The 27,432-nt window shown below is 40.8% G+C and overlaps 1 protein-coding gene across 5 annotated transcripts in view; it reads right to left on the bottom strand.

The window, feature by feature from the left end:
* Positions 1 to 27,432, bottom strand: part of raw (NDT-like domain-containing protein raw) — a 261,149-nt gene that overhangs the window by 162,297 nt on the left and 71,420 nt on the right. For all 5 annotated transcript variants that reach the window (XM_083144445.1, XM_083144449.1, XM_083144447.1 and 2 more), the window contains exon 2: positions 22,131 to 22,288. In XM_083144445.1, the coding sequence (XP_083000571.1) occupies positions 22,131 to 22,162 (32 nt within the window). In that variant the 5' untranslated portion in view covers positions 22,163 to 22,288. The remainder of the gene's footprint in view (positions 1 to 22,130; positions 22,289 to 27,432) is intronic.

The following is a 27,432-nucleotide window of genomic DNA, read 5'->3' as shown; positions in this document are numbered from 1 at the left end:
ACCAAAATTATAACTTGGGGGCGGATTTTTGCATATATACACGTTTCCCAGTATCTGGACCTCTTTATACTACACACTTGGTTTGATTGATTGATTGAATTTGTAATTTTGTGTGCGTCAGCACATTGGCTATTTTGCACGTCTCACATTATGAACATAAATTAAGTGTGTGTGAAAATAATATCCTTAGAAAATTATTTGGACCTGAAAGGGATGAGGAGACAGGTGAGTGGAGGAGGTTGCATAATTTAGAACTACATAATTTGTATCGTGTCCAGGCCATGTGGCACGAAAGGGAGAGGAAAGAATAGTTTACAGGATTCTTGTTGGGAAACCTGATGGTAAGAGACCAGTAGGAAGACCAAGACGAAGATGGAGGGATAATGTTGAGATGGAAAAGAGTGGATGGATCTTGCTCAGGATAGGGACAGATGGAAGGAAGGCCTGTGTTGGTGCAGCCATAAACCTTCGGGTTTAAGAAGGCTAGAGAGTTAGTGGTAGTTAGTTCACATTATACGGGGTCCAGCCCTTTACCATAACTGTAATGTCGGACTAAAATATTCTTACCTGGGTTAAAAGCTGACGCTGTAAAGTGGCACTCAACACACATAAGGACATAACAGAGGACAACACACACACAGACCAACAAGAATTATACTGGCCACAGGTCCAGATGCCAGAGCCTTGTTAGTCTGCCAAATGCAGTCCAGGGTGTACTACGTGGAAGGGTCACCCCTTACACTCCACTCCATGAAATTATAAAATATTTTTTAAAAAAATGATACGAGGTCACTTTACGTCACCGTATACGGTTTCGATTGATTGATAAATTGAAATTACAATTGTGGGTGCGTCAGCACTTAGGCTACTTGCCCCGCACATTATACGCGATCCAGTCTCTTGCCGTAGCTAAAATCACCATCTGTTTCTGAGGCCTTAAATCTCCTTACAATGTTAAAAGCTGAGGCTGCAAAGGGGCACTCAATACGTATGGACAAAACAAAGGACAACCCCAGAGGATTATACTGGCCGTATGTCCAGGCGCCAGAATCGCGTTGGTTGACTTTTGGGTGCCTTTGGAGAATATCACCCCGTATACTATTTTGCGTTTCCGTTCTTACAGTAATTTTAGAGCTGTAAAATGTACAGGGTGATCTTATCAGAAGATATCCAAATACGAGGGCTATTTTGTTTCAACCTCCGATGGCGCCGCCAGGTGGCCCGTGAACCGCTAGGAAGCGGGGCGTTACGCAGCGTGATTGGCGTCCCCCCTGCCACTACCACCGCCACTGCCAAGGCCAACGCTTCAGTTGAAGTTGAGCGACGGGCGCGTAGAGATGTCTGCTACAATCGACTCTCCGGCCAAGTGCGAGGTGTGTTACTGGTTGACTTTATGGAGCCCGGGACTACAATCAGTGCGGCTGCAAACTCTTGAGACATTGCGCAGACTACGCAGAGCCATCCAGAACAAACGGAGAGGCATGCTGTCTTGGGGCATTGTCTTGCTTCATGACAATGCCAGACTGCATATTGCTGGGTCAACTCAAGACTTCAACGATTCCACTGGGAAATGTTTGATCACTACACCCCAGTCCTGGCGATGAAGAAGTGGTTGGGAGGACGGCGCTTCCACACCAATGAGGAGGAGCTTCAGGACACCGTGCAGACCTGTTTCAACATACAGGCTACGATAAATGTCTGAATCTTCTTGGTGATTACGTTGAAAAGTAGATTATACGTGTACGTAACTTTTGTCAATAAAACCATTTTGCTATTCACTGTGCACAACCAAAAATTAGCTTAGACAATAATTAGTACAGAAGCTCAACGAAAAAGTGGTTTTGATTTCAAGCCCTATCGGAGGTTGAAAAAATATAGCCCTCGTATAAACCTCTCTCCCACGTAGTGCACCTCGGCAAACTGCATTCGTGCAGGCCAACAAGACTCTGGCGCCTGGACCCACACCAAATATAATCCTATGTTGGGCTATGTATCCTGTTTTTTTTTGTCCTTATATGTGTTATGTCATGGAGTGCCCTTAACTTGGGTATGCAAATTTTAGTCCTCAGAAACACATGTTGATTTTAGGCCACGTATAACGTGACGGGTGCAAAATACCTTAAGTGCTGACGCATCCACAATTTTAATTTCACTCGTTCATTCATATAAAATATAAAATGAACAACCACAATATGAAACTCACACGTTTTATCGGTATCCATGGCCAAACTTGCGATTTTTATACTTGCGCCCATTCCCTTCTTCCCCTGGGTCTCATATTTGCCTAGAGCGGGTATCGAACCGAGACCCCTTCACTACAAGGCGCCGACGCTACCAATGCGTCATCGGGGATCGTCAAAATTTGTCGTGGCTGGTTACGTTGCGGACAGTTTCAGCGGGAGGCATCATGTGTTAATATGTGATGGGGCAAGGGCTCCCAAACATTTTTGTTTCACGGCGTCCTTAGTATTGTACAGAGCCCTTTGGGGCGGTGTATATAAAACAGAATGCCTGTGACACCTATCTAACACTTGCAAGGCTCAGTTAGTGTGCCTAGATTGCTTGCCTTAAGTTAAAAAAATAAAGACATTTCAAAATCAGAGAAATTTTATGTGTAAAAAGTACTAAATAAGCTCATATTTGGAACAATCATAGCATTTCAGTGAAAATATTGGAACCCTTTGGGAACCACTGTGGTAGAGGTTTCATTCAATGTATTGGTTCTCGAAAATGAATGGAGACTTTATGATCACCCTGTACTGTAAGTTTCAAAACAAGAACGAGACAGGATGTTTCATCCACACACAAACAAATCTGAGAAACCAACAAATAAGATTCAATTACGTCATGCAAGACGAACGAAGATGCTGGGAGGGTGAGGCCGTCGCCTTCTCGAGAGGTAATCTTGGAAAGAGCACTTTGCCATGATTACAAAATAAGCCAGGCGACATAATCTGGTTTCCGACCGAATGCACTTGCGGACTTCACGTGCAAAGTGCCATATCCTTCATTCCTATTTATAGAACCGGATTGCTATTCATGACTGCTAAGTCTATACGTGGATGTAAACAGACTGGCATCTATCTTGTTATTCAGTGTCCTTGCCGACTGCTCGGAACAATTTCTCTCTCCTCGAGTAGTGTTGCAGAGTTAGACCGAGCGTTTAGCCCCTGGTAACCATTATACCGAGATGGAAAGGGGTTTGTAAATATCGAAACGAGAACCTCAATAAATCGACACGAGACAGTAGCCTGATATTTGAAGGGGTGGAATAGAACGACCACAAGGAAAAAAACCTTGGACGAAAAGTCCCCGCGCAGCTTTCCCTTCTTCCGTTCAGCTCGGGCCATAAGGAAAGCATGGTCAACTCTCCCCCTCCTCTCCTCGCGGGAGTAAGGTGCACAGGGGTCGCGGGTCTGCGCAGGGTTCTTTGCTTGTGGTTCCACTATACATTTACTTTAGAACGGTTGTACAAGTTTGCTGAATTCTAGCCTAGACTCACTGCTGAACGTCGTTTTTTTGCCTCCTTTGGCTAATGGTGACCATGAGCATGATTGATGTTTAGGGGGCGGATTTTTCATATTGGCATGGTTCTTTTCCCCTTGGGGAAAATTCATATGCTTTCAACGGATTCATTCGTTTTACTTGATTGGGAACACTGCAGCAAACTTTTGTAGTGCATATAAATGCATATTTCAGGCGTTAGTGCATATTTGAGCTTAATGTGCATATTATTTCCATATACTTGAAGTAATAAGTAATGCTATTGTTTATTTCTAGAGCGCCACTACCGATTTTATTGTTCTTTGTGTCAAGAGTAACACACGCCCTGGTTGGGTCAAGGCCATCCAGTAACTGGAAACTACAGTTGCGAAGATCAAGAAAACCACTCTCCCACCAATAACCGACATAAAAAAGAAACGAGTTACAGTTCCAGATGCTAATGACTGCAGCAGAGTGGCATTATTTTTTGGTTAGCTGTTGATACGTTATCTTCGTCTGAGTGGTACTTGTTTGAGGGGAAGGGGTCGTCGAATATTCAAGCCTTCAAATATGCTTCATGAAGTGAAAGACGCAGTAAAATTGAAACTCAAGTGAACATAGTCATAATTTCCACATTAAAATGTAATTTACTCTATCTTACAAATACATAGCAAAACATGAAAATGGGCCTCCCCGATGGCGCAGTGGTAGCGTCGTCGCCTTGTAACAAAGGCGTCCCGGGATCGATACCTGGTGGAGGCACATAGTGGTTTGGATCCCACTTTAAACTGTAGGTCCAGTCCCGATTAGCCTTACTGTGCATAAAGTGGACTTGAAACACCAAATCAATCAATCAATATATGAAAATAAATACATGATTATGGGCTGAAACTACCAGGATGAATTCTTACACACATATTTCTACGATTATTGTCCAATTGAAATTATATTTGATATTCTATATATTCGAGCGTATCACGCTCGAGCGTGGGAGATTCGATCGAGTATTTTCGAGCGAAAGTGGTCCAATGTAGTACTCTACTACGGTGTGTGTGTATACGAGATATGTGTATGTACACCATATATACTTATTCTTCTAAAGAATTTACTGACCTGGAAATATTTAAAATACTACAGTGTGTGCTTTCTCCATCCACTCTAAGAACGAAATGTAAAGAAAATTATGTAACTTTTGAAGTTCTGATTTGATGCCACACTTCTGAGCCTCCTCGATGGCGCAGTGGTAGCGCCGTCGCCTTGTAATCAAGGGGTTCCGGGTTCGATACCCAGTGGAGGCACATAGTGGTTCGAATCCCACTTTAAACTGTAGGTCCAGTCCCGATTAGCCTTACTGTGCATAAAGTGGACTTAAAACACCAAATCAATAAATACCACACTTCTGATGTAGGCTCATTTTTAGATAAGGTAAGCGAAATAAGTCCCTCTCCCCATCCTGCTTCAGTACAGAAGCTTAGGTAAATGACATTCCTTTGCCAAACGCTGCATTTTTTAATGTTTTGGAACAGCTGACTTTGGAAATAAACAATAGAATTTATCTCGGGTCTTGCGCATCTGTTTACATCCACTCCATACAGTTCTCACATCATCGGATCCCACATCAAACTGTAGGTCTAGTCCCAATTAGCTTCTCTGTGCATAAAGTGGATTTAAAACCAAACTCTAGCAAACAAACTTTTGAACCGTGGTTAATTTGAGTAGTTTTTCTGCCATTGTTGGGTTCTTGTGATGACAGACGAAACTGACCAAGGATCACTCACTTCACCTCGCCCAGGACAGGAATCGAACCCGAAACCTACTTTGGCGAGACCACGAAACGCGCTTCACCATCGAGTTCGGTTCTCGTTCTCCTCAACAATAACAACAGGAGGAGGGGAGGAAGATTTCCCCACCAATCGAAACAGACGCGCCCGTGCGACCTTACACAAAGCATTACGGCCTCCCACATGAGCCGAAGGAACGCCAGGCATTTCCAGGTTGGGGCTCGGGCACAGCATCCGCAAGGTCACATCAACGCAGTACCAGGAAAGCTTCATGGATTCACTTTTAGATTCTGGCGGCTCTTCGCAGATTTTAGGTATGATCTCAACGAGCGAAAAGGAAAGTTTCAACCGTCAGTCTGTTTCTCTCTCCCCCTCTACTTTTGGATTCATTTATCTATGTCTCTCGCTCTTTCCACCTGCTTCTCTCCTAACCCCCTCTCTTTCCAGTACTCTATACAGGGTGAGCATAAAGTCTTCCCCTGATTATGAATATTGCATGACGTTGCGCCTCAGTTACAGGAATTTCAACCATGGGTAGTGTTTCAACAAGATGGTGCACCGCCACACTGGGAGTTAACTGTTCGCCAGTTCTTGCACGACACCTTTCGAGACAGATGGATCGGTAGAGACGGTCCCATATCATGGCCACCGCGTTCGCCGGACATAACTCCTCTTGACTTTTTTTTATGGGGTTACGTTAAGGACACAGTTCACCAGTTCCTGATATGCAAACTCTTCAGACACGAATACGGGATGCTATAGAGACGGTGACGGAAGATATGTTGGCAAAGACATGGAGAGAAATTGAGTATCGCCTAGACGTTCTAAGGGTAACAAAGATGGAGCACATGTCGAAGTGTACTGAAGTGTACTGATAATTAACATTATGAGTTAAGCTACCATTTCCAACAAACCGCATATCTGTATCTAGGATAGTTCTTTAGCAATAAAAGTTTGTAATCAGGGAAATACTTTATGCTCACCCTGTATATCTCTCTTCCTCTCCACTTCTTTCTATTCCTCTCAACATCTCTTTCAATTTCCCTCCATTTCTCTTTCCACCTCTCTATCTTCATTTCCTTTCTCTTTTTCGACCTGGTTCTCTTTCTTTCCAACTCTCTACTCTTCCCACCTTATTCTCTCTCACTCTCTTTCCAGTTCTCTATCTCTGTATTCATCTATCTCTCCCCCTCTTCCCTTTCTTTCCACTCCTGTTTATCTCTTCCGACATTCTCACTCTTTCTCTTTCCAACTGATCAACTCTCTCTCTCTTTCCCATTGACTTTCTCTCCTTCTCCCCAGTTCCCTATCTCCCTCTCCATCCTTTTCGATTTCATTTTTTCCACTCCCCCCTCTCTCTCCCATCCCTCATCTTACAATATTTTCCATTTATTCAATAAGATAATACAAGATCAATCATACCTGATAGATTCACATGCTACCACGACAAGAACCTTCAGCATAAGACCCACACGGTGTATGTCTTCTATACATCTCAAACGGCCTCATATCCCTCACCAGGACCCTGACATCAACCCCATCCAACACTTACGAGACAAACTTCAGCAAAAACCAGACAAAAGACCCCCCCTCCCATCTAGTCACGTCAAGAACGGATGCGAGCGAGAGCAAATGAAGATTTTAAAATGATGACATGCTCGCAAAGTATTATTTCGTTTCTTGCAAGATTGGTTTCCTTCAATGTCAGAATAAGGTTGTGCGGCTAGAGAATATTGTTATTTAACTACAGAAGAGCATTTATATTTTGTATTTCAAGCCACGTGTTTGTATATTTTTTTCTTGTATGCACGTATTGGTTGCATTGTAGAATTATTTCTCTTGCAGTTTACGGTTGTTACAATCATGTGACAATACAATATTTGTTGTAACATTTCAGGAGAACACACGCTCTCTTTATCAGATAATTCTTCTTCTTCTTTTCTTGGCTCACACTGCCTTTAAGCAATTTCTAGCCAAAGGTGCCAAACCCAGTGTATGTTTATTCACTTTCCTCAGGAAGTTATATTCCCCATTGTCACTTATTCAATTTGTTGACCTTTCCGTTCTGAACGTATAGTGATGTTTTGTGATTTGTTTTGGAATCTATTGTTCTAGAGGTTATCACATACTTATTTGTATTTTGATTACTGTTACAGTTATAACTAGGGCCGGAACTTTTAGGATTTTATAGACACCATTTTAGGCTTTATAAAGTGATGATTTAGCCTTTTTAGGATTTTTTTACCTACCCGCATTTTTATTGAAATTAATCACAAATCTTTGCATTTACATGAGCATCAATACTGCAAACACATTTACCTTCACATATTACATGTTTACTAAATTTAAAGCATACAAACAACACTGTTTTTAGAAAATACAGAAAATAACAAAAATTTAAAACGTGTCATTGTTAAGCTATTTCTTTTGTAATGCCAACTTTGCTTTCCTTTCTCTATTATTCCCTTCTCTCATTTCCATTCCCCCATTTGTGTGTGTGTGTGTGTGTGTGTGTGAGAGAGAGAGAGAGAGAGAGAGAGAGAAAGAGGGGGGGGAGAATACGATTTCATATTGCCGTACAGTTAACAATGTGTTCACTCTGATGAAACAAAACAAGATTAAAGAATTTTTAATTTTTTATTTTACATTTATTTAGCTGGAAAGTTCAATTTAGCCTTTTTTAGGATCTAAACTCCTCTTAGCAGTTTTTAGGACCTATAGGATTCATGTATTTCATTAAGAAATGGCTAAAACGAAAATATATGTTAGAATAGTGACATTACGAAGTAAGGAATAAAATAGGTTAAAACCTGAGAATCCGGGCCCTAGTTATAACAGTGGGATAAATGTAACAAAAAATTAAAACTGCTTCTTCCCTTTGTGTTTTTTGTAAAATGTATCCCATTAAGGTGTGTTCTCCAGAAACGTTACAACAAACATTGGTGTTCATTGATCGATTGATTTAGTTTATTTTACTTTGCATTTCTGCCACTTTTTGGCTAATCGCGAAGATGAGGATAAGTGATGATATGATGACCCCCAGGAAAGGATTCGAACCCGGAACCTGGCAAACAAATATTGTGTTTATATGATTGTAACGACCGTAAACTATAAACTGCATGCTTTTTTATCTTTTTAAATATATAAACAGTTTAGGTTTGTTAGCAGCATTATCGGCAATCCAGTGGCGTATGCTGAGTCTAAGACCTGGACTAGCTCACTTTGACACCTGGGTATGGAGGAGGGGACAAGACTAGGCTCATTCTTGACGTCTTCAAGGAAGCCACGTTGCCATCCCAACGGTAGTCAGGTTGCCAACTCCTAAGAATTCAGGTTGCCATCTCCTTAAGAATTCAGGTTGCCATCTCCTTAAGAATTCAGGTTGCCATCTCCTTAAGAATTCAGGTTGCCAACTCCTTAAGAATTCAGGTTGCCATCTCCGTAAGAATTCAGGTTGCCAACTCTCAAGAATTCAGGTTGCCAACTCTCAAGAATTCAGGTTGCCAACTTCAGAACTGCCATTATCTTCTTATTGAAATCAGGTTTATTCACAGTTTCTAATTATTTTTCTTCAGTATTTTACTTTCTAGGCTTTAGGCTTCGCAGATAGCCTAGCTAGCCTGAAATATACGCTCCTGCGGCAATCCTTGTCCGAATACTTCAGCACGTTGATGCTGAAGCCAGAAAACCACAGAAGAGGAACAACAGTGGCCGGCAGAGAGTAAACTAAAGCAACAATATCCATTTTATTGCGCACGTCCTGACCTCGACCCCAAGCTGTCAATTAAAGTCCGCGCGTTTATTATGTCCCCATCGGCAACCCTTTTATAAAACTTAACACTGGCAACAATAGCAAACAATAGCCAAGCCGCTCCCGATAAGCGCGTGCACTCAGACGTTGTTGCCACATTTTCTTTACATTTCTTGTAGTTGCAAGGCGCCTCTCATTATTTTTGCTCCATAACCACGTGCGGGGTCGATTCTTTTTAACTAGTTGTGTTGTGTTATGGTGCTGTTTTGTTGCTTTGTTATAGTGTTGTGCTTTTAGTTTTTCCTTAGACTTTGCGTAATGCAAGTTATCACTCACGGCTGCTAGTGAAAATCCTAAGTATGAAGACAAAACTGCAGGATATTATTTCCTTCATGGAGAGCAGAGGTGCCCACACACCTCAAAGCCAATGGCACATTCGCCCCAAAAATCATGTCATGCGTCCCCCCAGATTATATCATGTGCCCCCCCCCAAACATCATTCGCGCCCTCAAACCATATCGTAATCCCCACAAAGTATTTAATTACGACAGTGTGTCTACCGAAAGTAACTTGTTTCTTACCTTTACAGAACACTATACTTGATCTGTCCTTATTCCCTAAACAGAGGTGCTCATCACTCAAGACCACCCCTAAAATCGTTCATAAACCCCCGAAAATAGTTTGGATGAATGTGTAATAGTTGATGTCTATTTGAATGAAATACCATGTTACATTGTCCATATTTTTTGATTGTTCGATTTTCGAAAAAACTTAAAGCTAGCACATTGATTGGTTAAATGTAGTAAATTAAAATATGTAAATATGCATATAAATAGTATTTTTGAGTTTGTTAATAAAACTCAATTTGAGTATTTAACACAAATTGTTACACAACTTAAGATAAAGACAGAATAATTCAACCTTGGCAAACCAAATAATATGCTCCAGCCGTATGGCAGATTCAATATGTTTCACGAGACATTACAGAACCCTAGCTAGAAATTCTTAACCTCAGGGCGATAATGTAACAGGGTTCCTCTTTCAAAGAACTCACCCCCAGTTTTCCTCTGGTAAATATAATTATTTTAGTAACAGACCATAATGCATAACAATAATTACTTGGATTTTATCTTCAGTGAAAATTTAAAATTTTCCTGTGACAAGTTAGAAATACGGATTCGATTTATTTTTTGTCCCAAATGATGCACCTGCTTTACATTAAGCAGTATACCAACACTAAGCATTATATTTTAAGAAGTGATGTTATTAATGAATATCGAGAATATCGCTTGTGTCTTGTAATGCAGCTATAGTATGAAACTTCACATTCACCTCAGTAAAGCGCCAAACACGCATTCTCGCAACACATGGTTGCGTGTGAAGCAAGCAAGAAAATGTTTACACCCATTTCTTTGCAGGCTTTCAAGAATATTAATTTAATGGGGTGTCAATACTTCCTTAAGATCCCGAGATATTTTGTCTTTTCCAGCTTCTCCTTTGGCACGTTTGGGGTCGAAAACGTGTACTACATACAATATCGCTAAATACAGTCTCCAAAATTTAATGTTCGAACTCTCTCCCCACTACAGAAATCTCTCGACAATCTAAGGTTTAACACTTTATCAAGAGCTTCCTATTTCCTCCTTTAAATTTAATACAATACACCAAAATTTCCATGCTAGTTTTAGACAGCATTGCTTCCTCCAAAAAAATTAATTCTCAGTCTCCACACCAGAATTTCCGCAACAGTCTAAGACAATAGTAATACACAAGAATTGGATACCCCCTCAATTTAATGTTCAATCCCCCTCTAACTAAAATACCAGCCATAATGTAAGACCTAGAGTTGGATACTGACCCCCCCCTCACGTTTAATTCAGAATCCCCCCAGAACCCCGGTGTCAATTAAGGCCTAAAATGTAAGAGTTGGATATTTCTCCCCCCCCCCCTTCGATAATACCCTTAAACACTTCCTTTTTAATCTTCATCTGTATTTATTTTCTCTTTCCATATTCTTTAATTTTGTTTCTTTCTTTTTTTTCCTTACAATTTCCTTCTTTTCCTCTTTATCTTTTCAATTTGGCAACATCGCTTTCCTACTCCAGTTTGTTCCTTCTACTTCAAAAGAAAACCGCCAACTTGGGTGTTTCTTTTAACAAAGAGTACCGCTCCCTTTGTTAACCGCTGGGGATATAATGAACGCGCGGACTTTAAAAGGAAGACACAAACAAGAGCTCCTCTCTCCCCGCTGAGGCACGCTGCTGAAACATCACACACACACGAAAGCAAACAAGATGTGGATGAGTCACTGAATGTAGGTCAATGCCACTCGAGGCCAGTCAAGTCCGCCAATGCCTTCCAGGGCTGTTTCTTTTGTGATGCAATTGTGCTGTGGCCCCTAATTGTATCACTGCTGTTCACACACGCACCGGAACGCCTGGAGGCGGTTGTCCCCATCAAAAGTAAAAGTTGAAGCTGCGCTGGGCCTATGCAGCAAAGGAGTTTTCGAAAATTCCTTTCCTGCCGAGAAAACGCTATGATATTCCAAATTCGGAAAAATTCACCTATTTAGAATTCCTTCTACATAGAGAATTCGAGTGAATCCTCTGTGGTTTGCTCTCTCTATTGTTTTATGATTACGGCTACGATATTCATGACTTGGCATATTTTCTTTTGGTAAGGGTGCTGTGTTCCCTAAACATATAGAAATTCATATTATGAATAAACTAATTAAATTAAGGTGCTTTTTAAGGGCATATTTTGGCATATTTGGCCATTTCTGCGTGATTGAGCATATTTTCATGGATTTTCGGTCATATTCAGCACAGTTTCGCTCTATTCAAAAAATATACAGTTATTCTCGAAGTGGATTCGTTCTTCCATTGTTCACTCGAGGTTTCTTTTTTACTGCAGCAAAATCTTTTTCATTTTTATTTGAAAATTTACAGAAAGTTTTCACCGTGCATTGCAACTCAGGGCCCATAAAGTGGACTAAGAATAGAATATGTGAAAATATCTCAGCATTTAGATATTGATGTTCCAAACAGTCCAGTTATAAGGGCATATTTTTCAAAATATAGTGCATATATTGTACGAGCATATTTTATTTTGCACATTTTGGTGATTATTAGGTCATAAAAATCCTAGCCCTACTTATGATTTTTTATTTGTTTTGGCAAACCGCGAAGATGAGGATGAATTGTGATATTATGAAATGGATGAAAGGACAATCACCAACATACACAGTGCGGCAGTTTGAAATCGAGTTGCTGTTTTAAGTTCACTTTATGCACAGTAAGGCTAATCGGGACTGGACCTACAGCTTAAAGTGGGATCCGAACCACTTGTGCCTCCACCGGGTATCGAACCCGGGACCCCTTGATTACAAGTCAATGAAGTTACCACTGCGCCATGGGGGAGGCCCTAATTTGAAATCGAGACTGGTACTGTACAAAAAAACGGCAATGTCGCTCAAGGTCAACGAGCTCTGCGTCGATTGTTCGTGAGATACCAGTCACTTGTTTGCACCACAGAACGCTTGCACAGTGGCGACACCTACCGAGAAAAAAATCAGTCCCGATTTCAAATTGCCGCACTGTGTATATGGACAAAACGAGCGCAACGGATGATTATACTGGCTGTGAATCCAGACGGCAGAGCCTCGATAAGTCTTCGAAATGCAGTCCACTGTTCAGTACGTGGAAGGGAGCTTGACCTTAGGGTGTCTCTAGAATGGTCATCCTTTACACCCCAACTATTGACTTATGATGACACGAAGCTATCCCAGATATCTGGATAACAGCGAAAGCAAACCACACTAAGATTCACGTGAATGCTCTAACGGAATTCTAACAATTGCAAGCTGTAACGAACCTGAGTATTTAAGGATTTATATTTGTAAAATGTTTGTTATTTCAAATAATGTTCAGATTATCACAGACAACTATAGTTAGACTGGTAAAGTTGTTATTGAAACTTGTCATAATCTGTTCGTGTTGACGTCATTTTTCCATCTCGACAGAGGAAGTGTATGAACCCGCCTGAAAATTTTCATCTAACGACGGGCTGCATCGAAACAACAAAAGGGGAGGAATCAACAAGAACTTGGTAAGTCGACGCGCTAGCTACGTTAACGACCGGCTGGCTTTGTTCAAGTCCACGGAGCGCGCCCACCAGCTGCAACAATCACATTCAACGCACAGTGTTGCCACACATCTACTCTACGCCACCTTGTCCCTCCGCGCACAAACGCCTTCCCACGGTCTCCACATTGAAGTTGCAAAGTACGGCAACAGCGCATCCGCAGTCATGTGACTGAGACTCCACGTGGAGTAGACGAGCAGAATGACAGCTGCGCCCATTGGCTGAAGGTTGAGTGTGATTGGACGAAAACAACTCACCCGCTATTTATCCCCACCCACGTTCGTGGCGGCGGCTTCCTTCACTTCTTCGACGTTAACGAAGTAAACGCGTGGAGTATAACGGGGAGAATTCAAGAATAGTTTTCGGATTTCGAGTTTTCTTCTTGCCGATAAGTTGAAAGTAAGGAACTAATTATGTAATTAGACTTTCGCGACATGTGAATGAATTGCACAACGTTAGTTTGAAAGTTATAGTGCTTTAATTATTAGTTTTATGAAATGTTATGAGAATTGATATTTCATCTTTTCCGGCTTTAAGGGGTTAGCCTGAAGAAACGGATTATCTATGTGTATGTGGTTTGTATCCTTATATAATAGAAAAATTCATGTGTGAACCTACAACAGTGTATAATTTCAGATATTGGTGTTGTTATACTTGTTACCCAGCAGGGCCTGATGAGTTACTAAGAGTCTCATGATCCCCACAAAAGAAGTAGCGGGCTATGTTTGTGACGACTGGAGGACGTTGCAAAGCATAACGCCAGGGGTCCCAGGTTCGAATCCTGGCCGGGGCATGGGCGTTTTTGTGAGTGCCCATTCATTGATTTCATCTTATCGCACATCACCTTCGCAATTAGCCAAAAATGGCAGAAAAACGAAGTAAAATGAACCAAATCAATGATCACTCATCCTCATCGTCGTGATTAGCCACAAACTGCATAAAAGAGGCGTTAAGTAACAAAAGTCAAATCAAAATTCTAACAGAGGAAATTTTTCAGAAGTAGGAATATCAAAGCGGTTTTTCCGACTCCCCAATTTTCATGTTTATTAAAATTTACAAGAGTATTTTTCTTAACCTCCAGGGATCCGAGATTCCTGTTCTGTCCCCTCCTCTAAAGTTAGATTCCAAGTTACGCTTCCGGCCACCCCCTTACACGCTAAAATCTTGACTCCCAAGTTGAGCTCGTTCAGCAATTTAGCAAAAACTCTTTCGCAACGGGAGATGAAAGCATCGACGAAGATGGTTAAATGTTGACTTCACAAGATCGAACCTCGTTTTCGTAATTCACACCCACGGAAACAGTTTCGCCTCTTCAAACAATATAATCTCCCAAGAGACGCGCCTCTTTCGGATTCCCAGAACAAATAAGGCAACCCGCAACGGTCTCATCATCACAGGGTGTTGCCTGATCCACACGGTAATCGGCCCAAACCCAGCTGTTTAACGCCACGGTGAGGAAATGACAGGATGGTTGTGGAACGCTACTTGTTTCAGTTCGAGATAGGTTGACTTCATGGCAATATAATTAAGCCTTGTTTCCATATTAAAAACACTAAAGTTGCTGATCAAGGCAGCAACTTTAGTGCTTTTAGGTTGGTTTGATTTGATTTTTATTATTTAACGTCGCATTTCTGCCACTTTTGGCTAATCGTGAACATGAGTCATGATATGATGGAAAGGAACACAAAGAACACCCATGACAAGGGCGGGCCTCATTGATTTCATTGGTGTTCAAATTATGGGCATTTCAGCGTACGGGCCTAAGCCCCTTTACTGAAACAAAATTAAGAACAGGCCCTAATAAGAAAAGAAAATACGTCTGTTAAAGACTTTCTAACTCAATTTCTAAAACCATTCATTCATTACTTACAGAGATGCTATCTCTGAGGACTGAAATCTCCTTACCTATTAAAACCTCAGGCTGTAAAGGGGCACTCAGCACACACACAAGGACAACAGAACTTCACAGTTGATTATCCTGGCCGTGGATCCAGGAGCCAGAGTCGTAGAATACAGGCCGACCTCCGTAGCGTAATGGTTAGCATGTCGCGCTACGGATCCCGACCTGGTTGTTACCCTGCTCCCCTGTCAGGGCAACAGTGTTTTATTCTTATTGAAATATTTTATTAATATGTTAATCAATTAGGTAATTATGTCTATAAAAATATGTATGTGTGGTTAATGTAACTCTATTTATTACGCATTTTTAGGTTCGTATATTCCATGTATAGAAACTAGGGATGTGTCGAAGCCGATTACAGATGTATGAAAATCGGCAGAAATTGACATATCGGCATCGGCAAAAATCCGATATTTAAACCGGTACAGATTATACTAGAGTTTTACCAATCTGTGGTTTTACCTTCTAATAAGTTTTATATTTTACTTGTGTAAGATTTATTAAAAATTAGGATTCTTCATCATTGTAGAGTTTTTGTAATAAAATTATTGCAAACTCTCATTCAGAGGATCAACCTAACTCAAAATCGGAAATAAAACAGTACATTGCTGAACCAACCAGTCCACGTGACCAGGATATGCTGTTGTGTTGGAAATTCAAAAATTAGTATTCAGACCTGAAGCAAGTGCTGAGAAAATACTTGGGCATACCTGCTGCACCAGTGTTCAGTGAATGAGAGTTCCAGTGTTGCTGAACAGATTTGCGATAAGAGAAGAAGTATATTACTTCCAGAAGTGCTTCCAAAACTCGTGTTTCTGAAGTTGAATCTGGCAGCAGTAAATTTCCAACATTAAGAACAGGAATTCATTTTGCATTTCAAAGAACTGCTTGTGTACTAATGTTAAATCTCTTGAGAATCTGTGTTCTTCTTAAAGGTTCACATAACCACATACATTATGATATGCAATAGAAATGTACATAGCAATTTATTTTGTCATGCTGAAAATAATATTCCGTTTCTGCTTAAGAATCTTATGTATCGGAATCGGTTAAATATCGGCATCGGTATCGGTTCCAAAAATTATCGGTGAGTACATCGGCATCGGTAAATTTTCAGTCTCGTCACATTCCTAATAGAAACCATATAGCACTCTGTTCTTTCTTTGTGTCTCGGATATTCAGAGAAAGGCGGACGTTTTTAGCAGGTAAAAGATTAGAAATTTTGAAAGAAGGGCCGTTGGCAACAGACGCCAACCAAACGTACGAAATAAACTTCCAGATGAGAGTGGGGGAGGTCGGCTGTTGGAACTGTGACTTCTCTTCGGTTAGCTCGGATCGGAGGACAGATCTCCCACAACGGATGCTGTAAGGGATTGGATTGCCGGGCAGGCTAGTGCCTTGGTGTCCGATTTACATGTAAAAGGTAGTTTGTTCTGGATGTTATTTGGAAGCAATTACGGTGCGCAGGGCAGCCTAGTGCCTTGTTACCGTGGAGTGTTGTAAAATGTACACGTCGGGCGACCTCGCGCATGGAGTAACGCAAGTCTACCTTGTGACAAGCGTACTCCCGATGTAATTCATGAAATGTAAAGCATCCAGGTACGAACATTAGAGATTCCAACATCACTAAAATTATAGTTTTGGCCAGATAATTAGAGAAACGAACGTTCGGATACGACTTGTATGTATTTAAATTTACGTTAATTAAACTTTAGAAAATACCCAAAATTTCGGTACCTTTAATTTCACAGTTGCTGGACAAGGTAATTTATCCCCCTGATCAAAAAGGTTTCGCAAATGTTATCCGTTGTCTCATGTAGTTAATTATATAATTATGTTGACTTGTTGCAACCCACGTGCATTGTCGTACAAAGAAAGATACCCCCTAGACAAATCAGAGCCGAGAACGGAGTGCACCGAACCTTGAGTGCGGAGGTAAAGTGTGGGGGGCCAAGCAAGATGTTCTTTATGTCCATTCATCACTTTTACCATCACTCATCCTCATATTCGCGATGTCAAAAATGGCAGAAAAGCTAAGTACAATAAACCAAATCAACAATCGTAGAACAGGCGTGGAATCAGAGTTGCCAACTATCGGAACACGCTAAAATTCTCATAACACCCTCTAACAATTCGCTAAAAACCCAAGTTCATGTAAAAATTGCTGTTATAATTACAATATAAAAATACAAGTTTTCATATTGATACTAAACTTCATGGTGCAACACCCGTTACAGAACGTAGGATTGTCAAGTGTGCCTTTCACTGAGTTACCGTATCCAGTCTCATCTCCTCTGTTCTGGTTTTCTAGACCGGACCTCAAGATCGGTCCTTCGATTCAATCCTCAAAATTGGTCCTTCGGTACAATCCCCAATCATCACCACAAAGAAAGACAAATTCCGTTAACGCTCAAAGTAGGCATCTTATCTACGTTACATAACGTTTACATTAGCGACAACGCTAGCAACAGTCCCATCCTATCCCAGTTCCACAAAGGCAACCCACAATGCCGAGGGTTGTCCGCCAAGGTGAGAGGTGACAAGAGGTCTGGGTGGCAAGGAGCCAACTTCATGTCATTTTAATAACACAATGCATTACGCATTCACCGAAAGAATGGCTCCTTGCAGCCTAGCATACTAACGAGGACGTCCATTCACATTCTCATACAGCATATACGCTTGCTTTGATTCTTCTGAACTGTTCGTCGCCAATTCTATAATCTAATCGCGACAACGAGGATGAATGGAGAATTGATAGAACAGATGCAGGAACGAGCACGAACGCCTGTCCTTTACTCAGGATCTGAACCTCGGACCTATGATTTCGCATCGCTCTACGCTAACCACTGAAGCTGATGGTGTGCTCCTTATGATTGTTCTGTCATCTTTGTCGTGCAAACACGAGAAAACCTTTCAGTTTTTCTTTCTATCATCAATCTTAAGCGTCAAACAGAGGGGAACAAGGGGACAGGTTCTCCTATAATCTGGTCGGACTCCCTTCAATGGAAAGACTTCATTTCTTTGAATTTTAAAACTTTGACAACCATTTTATAACCATTACTCACTGTTGAATTATCTTCACAATGTTATTTCATTCTAAGTTTACGACTACGTCCAATATGTGCAATGCACCGATTCATGTCATTTAGCTACATCAGAACAAAAAATTTGACACTGGAACAACAAATATTAATATCTTTAAATTACTCTCACATTAGGAGTATCAACTGAGTATATTTTATTTGTTCATCATTAGTATTAACTATTAACAATTAAATATTTCAAAAGCAAATATAAAGAGCCATGCTTCAAATCAAAAGTGAGGGTACCCGACATATAATGTTCACTGGAATAATCACTTTATTTATATTTGTTACTATTTTTACATAGAAACTATGAGGCCCAAGTGCGGTAGACATGAAGCGACGTCACAGGAGGGAGGTACACCTTCAGGCCAGGATGTGGAGACAAGCGGTGGACAACATCGTGCGATTCCCTTGATGTGTGGTGTGTGTGTGTGTAGTAAAAGCATGAATATGGATGTAAGGTATGTCGGAAAATGTTTGAAAATATGGAAATTATATGTAAAAATAACTAAAGTGTGTAAAATATGCACCAAAATATGATATATGTAAAAATATGGAAAATAAAAAATAGTATTTATCGGGCTTACATATCACTATTCGCAAAGGATATACAAAATAATATTGTTCTTACCATCATATGAAGATACGTATTTACATATAAATCCGTTCCCTACTCATTAATAAATATATGAGAGTTCAAACTTATTTATTAATATGAATAAACTTCTTCATCGACTGCAAGTACGAAGTTACTTCGAAGAATACTACGTGACTTCAACGAAATAGTTCATTTCCTATGTGCTAGTTCTGGTGTTATCTTGCTCATGAATACATTGGTGGTAGCTGTACAGCTTATGAATAATACTCGCGTAATTTTGACTGTACGCTCACATGCGTGACCTTCGTCCAAGTTGTGGGCGTAATCATATAGATGGGGTAAAATGTCTGCATGTTGTATTGGATGAAGGGGAACAAGTGTATAAGTTCGCTAAATTGAAAAGTTTGGAAAGTAACTTTATCTGTTTATGGGCTCTAATAAGGTACAAATATTCAAAATAGTATTGTCTAATTTCTTAATAATAAACTGAGTAAGCAATAACAGTTTCAAGATAATTAGATTTCTTGTATAAACGAATTCAATAGCGACACTAATTTGAAAAAGCAATATTTACGTCCTTTATCATTTTCACATTTGTAAACGTAATTGAAAAATAATTGTTTTCAGTCATTCCCCACCAAATTTCTATCTCTCCTCTGTAATAAATTCTGATGCTCATGTTTTGAAAATCGAAAAGTCTAGCACAATTCCCTTACAGTAGTTTTCCGGTTCAAAATAAACTTTCTTTAAGTTCCCTAGCAACGTCCGTTTCCATGGTGAACAACAAGCACCGCAAAATCTAAACAATTGTTTGTTTTTATACCCCTAACATTTAGTTAAAACAAGCACGATGTAGATATTTTCGCATTGAGTATAACAATATATGGGTAATTGTATCTGGACTGAATCATCTTCTTATGTAGATGTCAGTCTTGTTTGAGGCACCTTTTCAAAACCAGGAGTTCATTCATCAGTGTGTGATTTGTGAGAAATATAATGTAGCTAGACAATTAAGAATTGAAGGAAACAATGTGTGTTGCAAAAAATGTCCGTGGCAACGGGTTGCTAAGGACATAAAAAAGGGCATTTTCACCCTTAAAAAAGGGCGAAGTGAGAGATGTTTTAATTTTATCGGCCTTTTGGGACAATTTCATGTGGGGTCGTAATCAGGCATTTTTTGGCCTCCGGAACTTCCTTCATGGAGAACATTTATGTCAGTGAGTCAGTCAGTGGTGAGATTGAGGCTTTATATATATATTGGATAAGGTCGCACAACTTCAATATAGATACTAGATAGACTGGTATGATTGATTGGTTGATTTGCTTTAATTTACTTCGCTTTTTGTGCTACTTTTGACTGATTGGCGAAGATGGGAATAAGTGATGATGTGATGAAATTGATGAATGGACATTCACAAACATCCAAGCCCAGGCCGGGATTCGAAACCGGGACCCTTGGCGACGTAGCGCGAATAGACTGGCATGGTTTTACTCCTACGCTCAAAATTCCTGCGCAGCTGCCATTCGAACAACCAACAGGACTTATCAGAAGTCACGTGCATTTGTTGACTTTGTTCTTCCAGCGGACAGAGTATAACTCCGTGGGCTTCGAAAAGTCTAAAAGAACGAAACAACACTTTCCGCCGCTTCGAAATCTGGAATAACCAGGAGCGATTACTAAATTTATCCTGTATCCTCGCAAGATACACAAGAACAGAACCAAACTACGTACTTCTGCTTCTGGGCCAAGTCCAGGAGACCCACACACGCAGGTCGTGGCGGATTCTGAACTGGAACCAGAAATGTGAAAATGCCAATACACCCACGGCCGGTTCTTCCAATTCCCAGATCAACAGATTCCTAGCCTCTGCTTTGGGAGCCTTGGTTTGAGAAAGAAACCTCTACGTGTCAGCTAAATGATTCGCCATCGATACAAACTTACAATTGACTGATTTGGTTACGTCGCTTTTCTGCCACTTTTTGGCTAATTTCGACCGATGAGGATGAGTGACAACGCGATGGCATTAATGAGACTCACAATGTATATGCTCTGGTTTGGATTCGAACCAGGGACCTCTGACGTCGAACCGTGCTGTGCTAACAACTGCGCCTCGGAAGTTGGCGGTACGGACATATAATGGCAAAGTGTACAAGGGCATCCATGAAGAGTGGCTATTGACCATCCCCACCAAATTTTCCATGTCTTGGAGGAAATTTTACGTTAGCGTTTAAAGGATCTATTTTGGAAAATTATAAAATTGTATATATTTAGAAGACTTTTGCCTAGCGATTTAATGTTTCTTTTTTGCTCCTTAAGATATAGACTAACTTGAATATAAACGTAAAAAATGCGTCTCTTGCAACTTGCGAAACAGCAAAAATAACAAATATGTAATTTTATATTTGATGAAGTTTGACAGGTGATCTTATAGGTCGCTGCTGTTCATGTTAGATCTTGTTGAAATCATTGAAATATCTATTGTTGTCCACCCTCTTGTTTTGCTTTTCTAACGTAATTACGATACTTTCTCAGGAAGCTTGTGAATGTAACAGTGCGATTCGTGGAAACTTAATAAAAAAATCAGTGGTAATTTGATTTTGAGTCTACACTTTATGCACAAAAAGGCTAATCAGGACTGGACCTACAGTCTACAGTGGGATCCGAACCACCGGGTATCAAACCGGGACCCCTTTATTACAAGGTGACGACGTTACCACTACGCCATCGGGACAGACACAAAAGTCCGCGGTATCTGCGTCACTGGTAAGGGAAAGATTAACACTGGGGCCCGAACACTTGTCGTAAGCAGAGGGGTGTGATGAAGCTACAGTCCCATCCAAAATTTTGGGGGGGAAAAAATAAATAAAAAAAATAAATAAATGAAAGCTGGCAAGAACTTGGGAAAAACCAAAAGTGGTAAATGCAATCCCACCTTAAATAGATCGCCGATGGTAATTTGTCTTTGAACAACTTGTGAAACGAAGAATAACATTTTTAATTACAAAATATTTTATTGTGCGTATATCCTGCCCCCCCCCCCAAACACAGGTATGTCATATCCACCTTTACAATTCTAGCTCCCCGAAAGAAAATCCTGTGTACGCTAGTGGGTCCGAACCACTATGTGCCTCCGCCGGGGAAGGAACCCGGGATCCCCCTGATTACAAGGCACGGCAGAAACGAATGTCACGAATTTCAAAAATCACAACAAATTTATGTAAATTGTAGTGTGGCACAATGCATCTCAAAGCCCTGCAGGCTTGCACATATGCACTCGGCGAGGGGACAATGGCCCGCCCCTTTTTCTAGCCTGTAAACACGCATGCAAGCAACCCCCTTCCTCCTCTCCCGACATGCAACAGCATAATGACGTCACTCGGTACTCACCTGGTCACTTCGCCCAGCACCCGGATGGACATCGCAGGACTCCTTCTCAGGCCAGCCGCCCGCGCGCGCGCGCACGCACACACGTACGCGCACACATTCACGTGGGCCACGGCGTCATGTGGGTGCAGCAACACATACGGGCGCACACTTCACTCCACCTGCCAAGAGAAGGAACAGACCGAATAAATAACTGGCACTCGAAATACTCCAGCCAACATAGGTGATGTCACGGCTAAAAGTGGTGCGGAGCCGGGCCAAACGTTACGATTCTAGGTCACAAGCCGCGATTGCCCGTCGTGGTTGCAAACTGTAAGGAAAAAACTCTGAAAAAAATTAGGTGGTTTAGTGTACAGAGGGGTGGGCATCCAAAGTGTTGGTTATGTGTATTTAATTGATATATTTTAATATTTTTTCCTACTTATTTTCCTTTTTCAATGCTTGTATTTACTTCCCTCTTTTATTTTTCTTTCAAATCTTGGATGCGGTATTCCAACCCTGAATGCAATACCCGATTCTGATTCCGATTATTCCAATCCTGAATTCGATTACAGAGTTCTGCATCCGATATTCCAATCGTGGACGTAGTATTTCAATCGTGGATGCATTAATCCAATGCAGTGTCCGATTCATGGATCCTACAGTCCAATCGTGCATGCATTATTCCAATCCTGGTTCCTACACTCCAATCGTGGATGCATTATTCCAATCCTGGACCCTACAGTCCTATAGTGGATGCATTACTCCAATCCTGAATCCCATAGTCCAATCGTGGAAGTATTATTTCAACCCTAGATGCGGTATCGAATTCTAAATCCTACAGTCCAATTGTGGATGCGTTATTCCAATCCTGCATCATATAGACCAATCGTGGATGCATTATTCCAATCCTGAATCCTACACTCCAATCGTGGATGCATTAATCCAATTCTTGATGCAGTATCTGAATTCTAGATCAACGGAATGCACTAGAATCCGATACCCAAAATCCTCAAGGTTTGGTTCGCATATATCTAATTTAAACGGTTGTTGTTGTGTGACACTATTTTATTAACATAATTCTTGCACATGACTTGAATTATTTACCTCCTTCCAATGAGAATGTTTTAAAACGTAAGAGAACACAGAATAATTACCAGATCTGGACTAACGCAAGACTTATAGCATCGAAAAATAATGCGATACAGACACCATTATTTTCTTAGGGTCGCGGTGGCTCAGTAATAAGTATATTATTCGACCCTTCATATTTCTATTTATCTTACGTCACTTTCTGCTTTTTTCGGTTCATCTCGACGACAAGGATGAATGATTGGATAAAAATTGATGAAGGGGAATCCAGAGATTTCTCTCTGGATTGAATTTCCCATGTCCAGGCCGGGTTACGAACTCGGAACTTTCGTTGCGTATATCGAGAAGATCGACCACTAAATTCAACGAATAGATGCTCACAAATTTTAGCAAATATAATCATTTGTAGATTTGTTTGCATTTGCTTAAATAGCGTCGTATTTATGTTAATCGCGGCGATGGCAATAATTAGATAAAATTTAGCAATGGAACAAACATGCTGCGGTCGGAATTCGAACCCAGAAATTTTGGATTACGATTATACACTCAACATACTCAAACACCGAGTTGACCCCACACACACACGATTTGGTGACTTTTGCGTGGAGTTTAGTGATTTGACAAGTCAAAAGTTGGCAACACTGCTCCCCGTTCTAAACCCCAAGTACACAACGTTGCATTCGGTTGCCTACGTCAAGAAGGCTGGAGTGGAACACTATCAGTGGAAAAACGGGGCTAAGGCTGGGTGACAGGTGCGGTTGTACAGCACCCAAGGTTACAAGCGTTGAAAGTGCCGGTCAGGTGCACCAAGGACACCACGCGGACGAGGTCACATCCTTAGGGAACTGGCATTTCCTGAAGCGTTCCCGAAGGACCTGTTGAATCACTCACGAGAAAAGGAATGACCTAAGAACTTCAGTTTGATTCCAGACACTCTCCAATGTCATGATCTTCTCCAACAGCTGATTTCCAAAGCCAAATGATTATCGTGTAGAGTGCGATGCATAAGTATTAGCCATGGGAGTAACTTGGGACCTAACTTTAATGGGGCAGAATTAAAGTGGACCTAATTGTGAGGAGGCAGAATTAAACTGGGCCTAATTTTGAGGGGCACAATTAAAATTGGGTATAATTTTGAGGGGCAGAATTAAACTTTGGCCTAATTTTGAGGGGTCAGAATTAAACTGGGCCTAATTTTAAGGGGTCAGAATTAAACTGGGCCTAATTTTGAGGGGCAGAATTAAACTTGGGCCTAATTTTGAGGGGTCAGAATTAAACTTGGGCCTAATTTTAAGGGGTCAGAATTAAACTGGGCCTAATTTTGAGGGGCAGAATTAAACTTGGGCCTAATTTTTAGGGAGCAGAATTAAACTTGGGCCTAATTTTTAGGGAGCAGAATTAAACTTGGGCCTAATTTTGAGGGTGCAGAACTAAACTTCGGCCTAATTTTCAGGGGGCAGAATTAAACTTGGGCCTAATTTTGAGGGGGCAGAATTAAACTGGGCCTAATTTTGAGGGGGCAGAATTAAACGGCCTAATTTTGACGGGGGCAGAACTAAACTTGGGCCTAATTTTGAGGGGGCAGAATTAAACGGCCTAATTTTAAGGGGCCAGAATTAAACTGGGCCCAATTTTGAGGGGCAGAATTAAACTTGGGCCTAATTTTTAGGGAGCAGAATTAAACTTGGGCCTAATTTTGAGGGAGCAGAACTAAACGTAGGCCTAATTTTGAGGGGGCAGTATTAAACTTGGGCCTAAATTTGAGGGGCACAATTAAACTTGGGCCTAATTTTGAGGGGGCACAATTAAACTTGGGCCTAATATTGAGGGGGCAGAATTAAACTGGGCCTAATTTTTAGGGAGTAGAATTAAACTTGGGCCTAATTTTGAGGGGACAGAACTAAACATGCCTAATTTTGAGGGGCAGAATTTAACTTGGGCCTAATTTTGAGGGGGCAGAATTAAACTTGGGCCTAATTTTGAGGGGCAGAATGAAACTTGGGCCTAATTTTGAGGGGCAGAATTAAACTTGAGCCTAATTTTGTGGGGCAGAATTAAACTTGAGCCTAATTTTCAGGGGTCCGAATTAAACTGGGCCTAATTTTGAGGGGGTAGAATTAAACTTGGGCCTAATTTTAAGGGGTCAGAATTAAACTGGGCCCAATTTTGAGGGGCAGAATTAAACTAGGGCCTAATTTTTAGGGAGCAGAATTAAACTTGGGCCTAATTTTGAAGGAGCAGGACTAAACGTGGGCCTAATTTTGAGGGGGCAGAATTAAACTTGGGCCTAAATTTGAGGGGCACTATTAAACTTGGGCCTAATTTTGAGGGGGCACAATTAAACTTGGGCCTAATTTTGAGGGGGCACAATTAAACTTGGGCCTAATTTTGCGGGGGCACAATTAAACTTGGGCCTAATATTGAGGGGGCAGAATTAAACTGGGCCTAATTTTTAGGGAGTAGAATTAAACTTGGGCCTAATTTTGAGGGGGCAGAACTAAACTTATGCCTAATTTTGAGGGGCAGAATTTAACTTGAGCCTACTTTTGAGGGGGCAGAATTAAACTTGGGCCTAATTTTGAGGGGGCAGAATTAAACTTGGGCCTAATTTTGAGGGGGCAGAATTAAACTTGGGCCCAATTTTGAGGGGGCAGAATTAAACTTGGGCCCAATTTTGAGGGGGCAGAATCAAAGTTGACCTAATGGTGAGGGGGCAGAATCAAAGTGGGCCTAATGGTGAGGGGGCAGTATTTAGCTAGGCTAATTTTGAGGGGGCAGAATAAGATGTGGGGCCTAATTTTGAGGGGGTAGAATCAAACATAGACTCGAGAAGTTTTCCATCCAAAAAAAAAACAGCATCCAGGATTATTTACTAAATAACTATAACGTTTGCGAAATTACAAATATTACTCTTTATTAGTACTTTACTCCTCAGGTCTCCCAACTTGTAAATTTTAATAAACCAGAAAATTTTGGGGGGCAAGTGCCCCCGCCAAGTTACCCGTATGAGTATTACCAAACTGGGCCATCACGGTGAATATTCTCTTTGTTTCACGCTGAGAGCTACAAGCTGATGGAAAATCCTTGCACCAGAATACGTAAAAATCACTTAAAATCGTATAGGATGAACTCGCTGACTCAGTGGCGTATCCAGAAGTTACAGTTGGAAGGAGCGAATTTTAGTCGAGTACCTCACCTCACCGACAATCACTTCTAACCAACACTTGCCTTGTGCTGTTATATGTAAACAACAATACATAATACTGGGGCATTCCACTGTCACGAGTCGGACACGCGGACTACATTTTTGATATTAAAGTAACTATTCTACTCTGGTAGTTCTTCTTACAGTTTCTGTGCAATGGAATATGAAACTTAACACTGTTTATTAAACATAACTACCTTTAAAATACTTTCCTAGATTTGTAGCTACAGTAAAACCTCGCTAATCCGGACTAATGGGAGGGATAAGTTGACCGGATTAACTGAAATAACCTAAAAGAACAGTAGAAAGTGCATTAAAACTCCGTTTATAGCAACAAAACATCTTTATTATGATGTATTTAAAGGGCATAGGCCTAAATACACTATTCAGTACAGTACAAAGTCTGCGGGAAACAGAATTTCATCAGTGGTTGACTGCCTTTCCTTTGGGAAGTTATCTTGTTGACTTCTAGCCACATTTAAAACCTTGCATTCTGCTTTTTTTCTGCCTGTCCGGATTAAGCGAGCTTATCGGGGTCCGGATGAACGAGGTTTTACTGTATAAATGAAGAATTTTGTATCACGGGTGGGACAGACGAAACACTGCCTCTTCACTTAATAAGAAATTTGTTCTGTGAATGAAAAATAAATTATTTAAGACAAAGAGAGAAGGTAATTGAGCTTTGAATATTCAAGTGGAGTTGAAAGGTAAATGTAACAGTTAAAGGAGAATAAATTGTTTTTTGAGGCCACGGGTGGGACACAATAGAAAAAGGTAAACAAAAAAGTTCAAATAATCGAGCAATATGTAAAATACCTTCTCCCTTCTAACTTAATTATGCACAATACTTGAATGTTTATACAATTTATAATTTTAGATTTTTCATTCACAAGCATGGGCGGAGTTTGAGCTTTTGCTTTGGGGGAAGCATATGATGTACCTGAGGGTTATTGAATATCACCTAGTTTATAAGGGGTCCGGAGGCCTTCCCCCGAAAATTAAAAAAAAAAACAACTTAAAAACACTTGA

This window comes from Lepisma saccharinum, chromosome 23, assembly GCF_977018435.1.
Source record: "Lepisma saccharinum chromosome 23, izLepSacc3.1, whole genome shotgun sequence".
Lineage (NCBI taxonomy): Eukaryota > Metazoa > Arthropoda > Insecta > Zygentoma > Lepismatidae > Lepisma > Lepisma saccharinum.
Note: the sequence above shows the minus strand (reverse complement) of the source record. Positions and strands in the feature narration are given on the sequence as shown.